This window comes from Pseudophryne corroboree, chromosome 3 (genome assembly GCF_028390025.1).
Source record: "Pseudophryne corroboree isolate aPseCor3 chromosome 3, aPseCor3.hap2, whole genome shotgun sequence".
In the NCBI taxonomy this organism is placed as follows: Eukaryota; Metazoa; Chordata; class Amphibia; order Anura; family Myobatrachidae; genus Pseudophryne; species Pseudophryne corroboree.
Genome location: NC_086446.1, coordinates 239,636,276 through 239,647,476, shown reverse-complemented (window position 1 = coordinate 239,647,476; position 11,201 = coordinate 239,636,276). Strand labels below are relative to the sequence as shown.

Sequence of the window (11,201 nt, the reverse complement as noted above, 5' to 3'; positions counted from 1 at the left end):
GAGATACAATAAAAAGTTTGCACTCTCCTATTATAGGGGTGGAGAAAGTAGCAGACTCACAATCCAAAATTCACTGCTCCAGGCACCTGCTGCTGCGGGAGAGATTTTGGGAGGAACGCTCCTTCACTCCCCTGCGTGCTGATTGGCTGGGAGTTGACAATGGTAATTTGCATGGGGACGCCCCGGCCCGCAGGCTGCATATTAGGCTGTGGAGCGCTGACATAGGCACACTAGTGCCTTTCTGTTATATCCCGGAGTGCAGAGTCCCATGTGAGACCCTCTTTGCCTGGATTGTGTCATCGGCAATAGCCACCGCTTCACCAAGATGCCCCGGTCATTCCTGGTCAAGAAACACTTCTCTGTCACCAAGAAGCCAAACTACAGTGAACTGGAAAGTCAGACAGGTACACTCACAATAAGTAACTATACCCACCACTGCATCTCGTCCTGTTGCTGCATCATGCACGGGGCAAATAGAATGTTCTCTATTTGTCTGATCTTCAGTGCAACTGCTAATAACCTTACATAACATAACCTGCAGATAATGTTGATACTTTTGATTCTAATGTGATTCTCTTGTTTTTCTTTTCATAGTGTATATCTCACCATTCCTATATGACAAGTACCCCATCCCTGTGATAGCTCAGCCAGAGATCCTCAGCACAGGAGCCTACTTCCCACCTCTTGTCTGGGACACTGGTTTGCTTACAACGTTCTTTACCACTGATCCTGACTACAGTAAATCTCCGATCTCCACATCCAGTGAAGATTGTAAACCTCTAGACCTCACCTCTTTCTCCAGCGAGGATGATGAGGGGAAAACCTCAGATCCCCCCAGCCCAGCCTCTTCAGCGACAGAAGCGGAGAAGTTCCACTGTAACCAGTGCACTAAGTCTTACTCTACCTTTGCTGGACTGTCTAAACACAAGCAGCTGCATTGTGACTCACAAACCAGAAAATCTTTCAGCTGCAAATACTGTGAGAAGGAATATGTTAGTTTAGGGGCCCTGAAGATGCATATCAGGAGCCACACGCTGCCATGTGTCTGCAAGATCTGTGGCAAGGCTTTCTCAAGACCATGGCTCCTTCAGGGACATATCAGAACACATACAGGTAAGGTATAGTGCAGTCATCCACTTTATATTTCATGTTGGCATAATACAGCTGGAACGTAGAAGGTTTTTTTTTTTAAATGTTGTGGCATTACTATATACTGTAATGTATTGATATGTAGGATATAGTCAGGTAATTTTTTTTATGTCACTTTGAAGTTAGGGCTTGCCAGCAATAATGGGCAGGTGGAAATTGAACACCTAAAGCATAACTGGAAATGACAAAAGCCGACTTACAAATGGATTATTTCAGCATCACTAACTCCCTTTCTTTGAGTGAGGCAGACTGATGTTAAGGGTGGGCACAGGAACCGCTTTGAATTGCACCTGTTACAATACAGTTGCGTGGATGGGTAATACGCTCCCAGCTGCCAGCCTTGCTTGTGTTCCTAGCATGGATCACATTCACATTGTACCAAATCCTTTATCCCAAACACAGGGATAGTCTGATTGTTGTGTATTTTGTGGGTTTAATTTCACACGTCTTCAAGTGCTAAAGGCTATGCAAAAGAAATTCAAAGCCATTAATTGTGTTAACTAAATGGCTACTAGACGCTACCCGGAGTATAATAAATGAGTGCAGTGTGGACATTCGCATTTTATACAAAGGCTGAGTGCCAATTTAATTAGGCACTTTTCTTCCCAATAAAACATACATACCCTTGTATACCCATCCCCTAATCCCAGTGGTTGTATTAAGTGTGAGGGATGGGGGTGCTCTTGTTGGTGTATTGTGCACACATAGAAAAAAAAAAAGTGTGTTAATTGCCCCTTGTTAATTTATTGACCATTAAATGCATTCTTTTTATTTTTGCTTACAGGTGAAAAGCCATTTTCCTGCACTCATTGCAACCGGGCCTTCGCTGACCGCTCCAATCTCCGAGCCCATCTGCAGACCCATTCCGACGTCAAGAAGTATCAGTGCAAAACCTGCTCAAGGACTTTCTCCCGCATGTCACTCCTTCACAAGCACGAAGAGACAGGGTGTTCTGGGAATCACTGATCACTATTTTGTGCACAATTGACTATTGCTGATACTCCAGAAGGTCATTCTTTTCCCAGATAAAAATGCCATGGCTATATGTAGCAAGTGCACCCAAATCATGTGGTTTTGGGGGGACCTATAACACTTTTATATAATGCTCTTAGTGGCTGAAATGAGCTCTTTGTATTCCACAACCTTACTGCAGTATCACAGGGAACAAAATACTGTACATTTTATACGCTTAATTGTTTTGTTTATTCAATTACCAAAAAAAAAAAAAAAAGCAATAAGATGGCGGTATTGATTGTATTTTTAAATAATGAGACCCTGTGATTTGCAAACCTTAAACCAGCAAGAAAGAAAATTCTTATATTTTTGTGGAAGCAGTAAAAGCCCAATTCCTCTATTTTATGAAGGACCGATTGAAAGTGTTAAAAATGTGTTCTTATTTTTGTGATTGTATATATAAATATATGCAAAATGAGTACTTTAAGCAAAAGGTGTTACTATGCAATAATAATATCACACTTAAAGGGCAGCTGTTTGGCCGCAGCACAATGACAATTTATAATGCCTGCACCATTAACAATGATCAGGATAACAAGAGCTTGTTGCTGTTACCAAACAACAATTGTGTTTACAGAGCTCTTGAGCACCTGCTAATATGACTCTTAAACAACTGCCTTTCATGAGTGCTCAGATTAATAGTGAGCAGTTGTCAAGTGATACAATGGCTAGTTGTGGGCCAGCCATGGACAGGTGGACGCCAAAAACTCCTATTTATGCCTTTTGACAGGTGTTTTCTTCTATTCTTTTTTTTTTTCTACATAATCCTTACAAAGAATGTTTACATTTCAAAGGTACACTGGTATTTATATTTTTTTATCTGCCACATTTTGTACTGATGAAACTTTTTTATAGTTAAACACAGTTTATTTGATAATAAAACAAACTTTAATTTATAAAACTTTTGTTTCTGTCAACATTATTCTTTTGTTAAAGAATGCGCTTTAGTAAATCTTGGGCTACAGACAGGATTGGCAAAAGAAACAATAAGCATTGAGAAGCACTGATATCATTAAATAAAGCTACAATTATCAAAATATGTAAATGACTAATAAGGTATAAGGACTTGTACCAAGTGACTTGTTTATGCATTTTACTACTGTTTAACACTAGTAAAACAAATGTACATTTCTGACAACAGAATACAGTGCACAACTAACTGTGGTGATAACTTTCCGGTTTTAGGAAACATATTTTCATTATTTTGCATGTACTGCAGGCAACTACAGTGAGTTAGCAAACGCTTGTAGAACAACAAAAGTGACAACGCCAGTAGGTATGTAGTGGGCAAAATTTGAGAGGCAGTTTTAGAGATCAAACGCAATGCCTATTCAGCTGATGTGGAACTACAAATCACAGCATGCCCTCTTTGTTTTCACAACAACTGGAGAGACGCAGGTTGCTAATTTGGGGATTATACCAGTAAATCATGCAGAATAGTATACTGTGCTCCACATGGCAGTAGGAAAGACCTGTTCTAAAGCTCTTATTAATGTCCATTTCATTCTGGAAGGCAGGTGGTGTGATTGAGCAATAGAAAGAACTGTAGAGAAAGTTGTTAAGAGAGAGACAATGTTATTCTTCAGTTTTCCTTCCTTCATCTCACTAGAGAGAGTTTAAACTGGAGCAGCACTGGCTCAGTCTGTCTGCAGTGTCTTTATATTTTACATACTGGACCATTTAAAATACAGGGACATGCTGACCTGAGGGGCACGTCGCTCCAGGCAGGTTTTATTTAAATGGTCAAATTTTCTTCCAGTAAATAGACATACAGTAGCCAGCGGCTGCTTCATGGACTCTGGGAAGAAGGACTGTCACTTCCTTAAACCAGGAAGAGGCATATTGATGACTGACATTCCATTTGAACAAGATGTTCTACAGTTACTAAGAGCATTCAGTTCCAGCTGAGTTAACTGTGGCATTTCCATTTTTGCATGTGTTGTAGTAAATGCAAGTGTGATGGGTTCTGATGCGCTGATATCTAGGTCATTGGGATTCACATAGCCTCCAGTAACATTTCAGCTAAACTGCTGGTATTGAGATGGTTGGTTGGATAGTCAGCACTTCACACTGTTTATGGCCTTAGGGCTTAGCTGTGTCTTATACACCTCTTGCAAGTTAACAACAGAGTGAAGAAAAGTTAATTGGCGAACGAGTATAAATCTGTGATCGCCTCCAGCCAGCATTCAAGACATTCTCAAGGCATATAAAGTGTTATTTTGCAGGTGTAACTATCCTTTCAATCCAATCAACAAACAGTTCAATCAGTTCTATACAAAAATTGCATTTATCCAAAACTCTTCTATATATATTTATATACATGTGTTTTATGGAGCAAGGTGATCCCTTCTTACCAGATAATAATAATAATAAGTTTGTTTGCTTAATTATACATCTTTTTTTACTAATAAATCTGCATTCATATGATGGAATAGTGCAGCATAAGAAAAGAAACACCACAGATAAATGGTTAGTCAGAGGTGACTGCTGCTACCTGATAACACTGATGTTTTGTTATGGGACTTTCAGTAACGAAATTTAGGCTCCAATTCATACTAACACAGGGCGGTATTTACCAAAGGGGCTAATGAAGCACTCGCCAAATGCAGCACTATTCCATTAAATAGAATGGTTCTATTTTTCTTTTCTTTTACCAACCACTCATTTATTGCAGTAAAAATAATGAAGCAGGGGCTTTGTATACTAGTGCTTATGGACTGCACAATTAGGTCTATTCACTCAAAATACCAAAGGTATTTATGAAATAAAAACAATTCAAATTGTAAGATTAATAATATATATTTACAATTAGAACACTACCCCGACAATGACAAAAAGGACAATGTCATGCTAGACGGCCCAAACCAGCCTCCACTAAAAACACCCATTTGCCATATATGGACAGAAGCAGTTCACAGGTGAGATCTTCAGCAGACTGTGGGCCCCTCTCTGAGCCCAGGCCAGGTACAATAGTACCAGCTGTACCCCCTGATGACGGCCCTGTGCTTAAATCTATACTGTACTCACCTGTATTGGGGGCAGGTGGGTCATTTGCAATATATTTACAAGCTTCTGTAATGAATGTCTGTATTAAAAGTGAGTTCTGATGAAATAACGTATAATCATTATATGGAATAATTCTTCCTCTATTGTAAATATTTATGGGTATCTGATGTGATGTAATCTATAGAAAGGCATTTAGCCTACAGTCTCAAGCTTTTATGTAGTCACAGAATTTGGTGCCTATTAATCATACTTGCCAATATCCTTCCTGGTATCCAATATTGTTGTTGTGCCAACTGGGAGGGGGCAGCTAGATGGGAAGTTCTGGGTAGTGGTGCATTCAGATGGGCGGTGCAGGGGCAAGACATCACAACAGCATCATTGTCCATGATTCCATGGGCTCCATCCCCTGATATAAAAATCCATGATTCCAGTAACTTCACTCAGGAGTGGGCGGTGGCAGCAGCGGGTGGCCTCCAGCAGACTTGCCTACTTTTTTGTGTATCCGGGAGAGCCACCCAAGATTCGGGAGTCACCTGGATATTCTGGGAAAGTAGGCAAGTATGCTATTACAGGTTGAGTATTCCATATCCAAATATTCCGAAATACGGAATATTCAGAAATACAGAATTTTTTTGAGTGAGAGTGAGATAGAGAAACCTTTGTTTTCTGATGGCTCAATGTACACAAACTTTGATTAATACACAAAGTTATTAAAAATATTGTATTAAATGACCTTCAGGCTGTGTGTATAAGGTATATATGAAACATAAATGAATTGTGTGAATGTACACAAACTTTGTTTAATGCACAAAGTTATTAAAAATATTGGCTAAAATGACCTTCAGGCTCTGTGTATAAGGTGTATATGAAACATAAATGCATTCTGTGCTTAGATTTAGGTTCCATCGCCATGCGATCTCATTATGGTATATAATTATTCCAAAATATGGAAAAATCCGATATCCAAAATGCTTCTGGTTCCAAGCATTTTGGATATGGGATACTCAACCTGTAATAATTATTATTGATAGTGGGTTAAACGTCACATACATATAACAGGGACATAGAAGGTGACATAATAAGTGTGGTTGTGAAACCGAAAGAATAGGGAGGGCTGCCCTTCCGAGCATGTGCGGAGGCCAGAATATGCGCAGTGCATCCTTGCGTGGGCTTTCAGTTCAGTAGCTCAAATCCCTAACAGGATTTCACTGCACTGTCCTTCCTCAGCAGAGCAGAGCATGGATCTCTGGAGTGGTTGGACCAGCTTTGTCAGGCCCAGTTCACCACTTTTCCACACAATAGCTGAATGAGCTGCTCTGGGGGTAAGTTCCATCTCTGCTTCAAGTCTATTATCCATATATTTTACTGTAGACAGTGTATTATTATTATTTTTTACTTATGTCACCATAAAATCCTGCAGTACAGTAGGGAAGGGGAGCATAATTTAAGCATTCCGAGGACCAACCAGCAAAATACAGAATATTCAAGAAACTTAGGGGTCTATTTACTAAGCCTTGGATGGCGATAAAGTGGACGGAGATAAAGTACCAACCAATCAGCTCTGAACTGCCATGTTACAGGCTGCGTTTGAAAAATGACAGGAGCTGGTTGGCTGGTACTTTATCTCCATCCACTTAATCTCCATCCAAAGCTTAGTACATAGACCCCGTAGATGCAAATGTGGCTGAGAGCTTTATAAAAGAGGATTGAGGAATTTTAATAGAATTATTTGGGAATTATGCCTTCCAAGTGTCTCTATTGAGATGCGGCATCCCGACGGTCAGAATCCCGATGTTAAGAACTGGGGTTAAACACTAGGGCGAGGGTTAGGATTACGGGAGGGAACGGTTAGGGTTAAAATACTCCCCGGGATCCGTAAAGATTCTGAACCCCAGGATGCCTCTGTCGGTATTCTGATTGTCAGGATCCCGAAAGCTATGATTCTGACACCATCTCGGCCCTATTTAAACAGGACAGTCCTCATATGAGGGGACTGTCCCATCAGTCAACAGGTAACCCCGAACTGGCAGGAGCTGGGAGCTATGAGTGGGGACATTATCATGGTAGGTGCATCAAGGTGGTTTTTACGGTAGTTGCCTTTGGTGCAGCCTAGCATTGTTTAAAGTGCTGTGCTAGCCCTAGATAAGGGTGTAACAACCCTCCAATTTATCATAACCATGCTCCTAATTTTTTTCTCAATTACCTTGCCATGTGTGGAAACGTGGGGAGAGAGTGTGTGTCATAGTCACCAACTCCACTTCTAATCACATTTGTATAAAACTGTCAACATTAGACTGTCCCTATAATATTCACTGTGCGGAACTGTCCACCAAAAAATCCTCTATCTCTGCTGCTGGGCTGTCACACAGTCGCCATTCACACTGTCACACAGTCGCTCAGCAGGTCGCCATTTTCTTGTCGCTTCCTCCTCCTATTGTTCGCTTCTGACGCCCAAAACTGTGTGTGTGCCGTCTGTGCGCCAGCCCCGCGGGGACCGAGCGGTGAGCGCCTGCGGAGAGGTGAGGCTGGGATGAACTTGCTGGGTAGATGCTAGAATCAAGTGGGCTAAGGGACCTTTTCCGTAAGGGGGAGGAGTTACGACGCAAGGGGGAGGAGCTAGGCCAGCGGGATAGTTCCTCTACTATCCACGCCACCAACTATTACCTTTAGTAATTAGGTGGTGAGCGAAGCGTGGCGAGCGAAGCGAGCCCGCGAGGGTACTTTTCGGGTACCCTGTTCGCCCGTAGCTCCTCCCCCTGGTGACGTAGCTCCTCCCCTCAATACGTCACAAGGTCCCTTCAGCCCCTCTGATATAGAACCAACCGAACTTGCTGCTGCATGGTGTTGTACACCTAGCGGCCCTGCTGCTACTATGCACTAACAATACTACCGCGATGTGTGTCTGTAAGTAAGTAATATGCCATTATGCACTTCCGGTCCGTTTTAGTAAATGCAGCACATTTCACAAGCATTCAGTAAACGTAAGTTCTTAATTGTACAGTGCTTAGTGCAGCCTATGGGCGCCATGCATAGAAAGTGAGTGTGCAAAGCACTTGGTGGTTGATCATCGTGGTCTAGCCTGGTGTGTAAGCATATGGGGTGCAATTCAATTGTTTGAAAAGTCAATAGTGTGTCTATTTTTCCTGTCTATTAGATATTAAAAAACAAACACCCAATTGACTTTTCAAACAATTGAATACCCCCCATGGTGTTCAATGTTGTTAAACTTAAACACTGTAGGGGGCATTCCGAGTTGATCGCTAGCTGCCGTTGTTCGCTGCGTAGCGATCAGTGAGAAAAATGGCTTATCTGCGCATGCGTATGCACTGCAATGCGCACGTACGACATACGGGTACAAAGAGCATCATGGTTTTGCACAGGTTCTAGCGACGCTTTCAATCGTACAGCCAATCGCAAGGAGATTGACAGGAAGAGGGCGTTCCTGGGTGTCAGCTGACCGTTTTCTGGGAGTGTTTGGAAAAACGCAGGCGTGGCCGGGCGTTTGCTGGGGGGGTATCTGACGTCATTACCGTGTCACTTGTCGCAGCAATCATCGCCAGAGGCGTAACTAGGGTTTTTGGAGCCCAGGGCAAGATCAATAATGGCGCCCCCCCCAAAAAAAAATAATTAATAAAATGATAATAAAAAAAAAATACAAAAGGAAAGTATGTGCAGACGCCACCGGTGTCACTGCATATAAAGATGTCAGGGGGTGTATGTATGTGTATGTAGGTGCAGTGGTCGAAGTTGAATTTTTGAAGGTGTAATGAAAGAGTGTAGATAGCAATTATGCGCGCGCCGAAGGCGCGCGCGCTCCGGAAAAGGGGCGCGGTCACTCAAAAGGGGCGTGTCCTTCAGTGTCGTAGGACCCCTTATACTATCTAGTACTGGTGCCCCTTTCACATTATAGCACACGGTATGAGCCGAAATTCACATTATAGCACACAGTATGAGCCGAAATTCACATTGCCCCACACGGCATGAGCCGAAATTCACATAATAGCACACAGTATGACCCGAAATTCACATTACCCCACATGGTATGAGCCAAAATTCACATTATAGCACACGGTATGAGCCGAAATTCACATTATAGCACACGGTATGAGCCAAAATTCACATTACTCCACATGGTATGAGCCAAAATTCACATTTCCCCACATGGTATGAGCCGAAATTCACATTACAGCACACGGTATGAGCCGAAATTCACATTACAGCACACGGAATGAGCCAAAATTCACATTACCCCACATAGTATGAGCCGAAATTCACATTATAGCACACGGTATTAGCCAAAATTCACGTTACAGCACATGATATGAGCCAAAATTCCCATTATAGAGTTAGGGGATCCTACCCCCAGAATTAACATGGCCTGTGGGGCACTATGATGATGGGAGCCCACCCCCTTAATAGACTAATTGCAGAGTTTAGCAGCGGAAGGGCTGCAGCGGTTTCTCACCCCAAGCTGCGGCGCTTCTGCCACCGCCGACACTCCACATCTTCGGCACCACCCGGGATGCAGAGCACCGCACCGGGTATGCTCCCTTTTCAGTGTGGTCTGCTGCGCTCCGAAGGGGTTCTTGTTTCATGCTGCAGGATCCCGATGTGCGCCTTCCTCCCCGCTGTTACTGTCACGGTAAGCATTAGTATCGTTTACCGCAGAGGCCATTTTCTGAGGCATATGTGTTAAACCTCAGGAACTGAGATGCCCTTCTCACCATACAGCTGTGTGGCCGGGCGGGGGGACAGCCAGCAGCAGCATGCCGGATATCAGCAGCAGAGGGTGCGGGCTGTACATACTTGAGGCAGCTGGATATACAACAGTGCTGAAAGCCTCCGGAGCCCGCACCCCCGGAGCTGCAGTACACCGGCAGAGGACACCCATCCCCCGAACCCTGCGTAGCCCAAAGCCGGAGATCAGCAGCATGTTGAACGCGGAAGCAGAAGCTGCTTATTGCCGGTCAGCATGCTGCTGATCTCCGGCTTTGGGCTCCGCATGTGCATTACAGCCCCCACCCTCGGCTGCTGATATCCGGCATGCTGCCCCTGCTGCTGGCTTTCCACCCGCCCGGCTCGCCCACCCAGCTGGATGGTGAGTGAGAAGGGCATCTCAGTGCCCGTGGTTTAATACATATCTCTCTTCGGTAAATGGCCATTAGTACATCCCACACACACTGATTACACACACACAGACTGGCCACCCCCAAATCCTACACACACCGACTCAGACTACACACACACATTCTCATACTTTCCTCTCCCCCACACACACACTGGACTGCAAAAATTTACACACACTGACACTGTTCCACACACACACAATTAACACACACCAGTGGCGTGCGGTGAGGTCAGTGGCGTGCGGTGAGGCACTACAGCCATAATGTCCGCCGAATCCTGCCGATGACCCCTACCGCCACCGAGCCAATGCCCGCCACTGCCTCTGAGCCGATGCCCGCTGCCACCACCAATGGCTTACAAACTCGCCCACCATCAACTGACCCAGCCCTCCGCCACTAATTTGCAACTCAGTCCAAAGTCGCCAATGCCCGCTGCATGCCTGCTCATCATACTTGTGATATATTGTACATTTTTATAGAAAAAAATAATAATTAGTGTTTGGGACTGGAAAGGGAGTGGGAGGAGGACATGAATGCAATTTTGTTGTCCAGGGTTTCCATTAACTTAATGGAGAAGGGTCTGAATGGGTTAAAAATGTAAAAAAAAAAACTGCGTGAGGTCCCCCTCCTAAGTATAACCAGCCTCGGGCTCTTTGAGCCGGTCCTGGTTGTTTAAATACTGGGAAAAAATTGGACAGGGGTTCCCCGTATTTAGACAACCAGCATCGGGCTCTTAGTCCGGTCCTGGTTCCAAAAATACGGGGGACAAAAGATGTAGGGGTCCCCCCGTATTTTTAAAACCAGCACCGGGCTCCACTAGCCAGGGACATAATGCCACAGCCGGGGGACACATTTATGTAGGTCCCTGCGGCCGTGGCATTACCCCCCTAACTAGTCACCACTGGC

The 11,201-nt window shown here is 43.9% G+C and overlaps 1 protein-coding gene across 1 annotated transcript; it reads left to right on the top strand.

Moving 5' to 3' along the window:
- The first annotated feature begins 218 nt into the window (after positions 1-218).
- SNAI1 (snail family transcriptional repressor 1) lies at positions 219-3,045 on the top strand. The gene is made up of 3 exons (XM_063958940.1): positions 219-404; positions 595-1,113; positions 1,934-3,045. Exons 1-3 carry the CDS (start codon positions 326-328, stop codon positions 2,113-2,115), a joined length of 780 nt encoding a protein of 259 aa, XP_063815010.1. The 5' UTR covers positions 219-325; the 3' UTR covers positions 2,116-3,045.
- Positions 3,046-11,201: the final 8,156 nt, after the last annotated feature.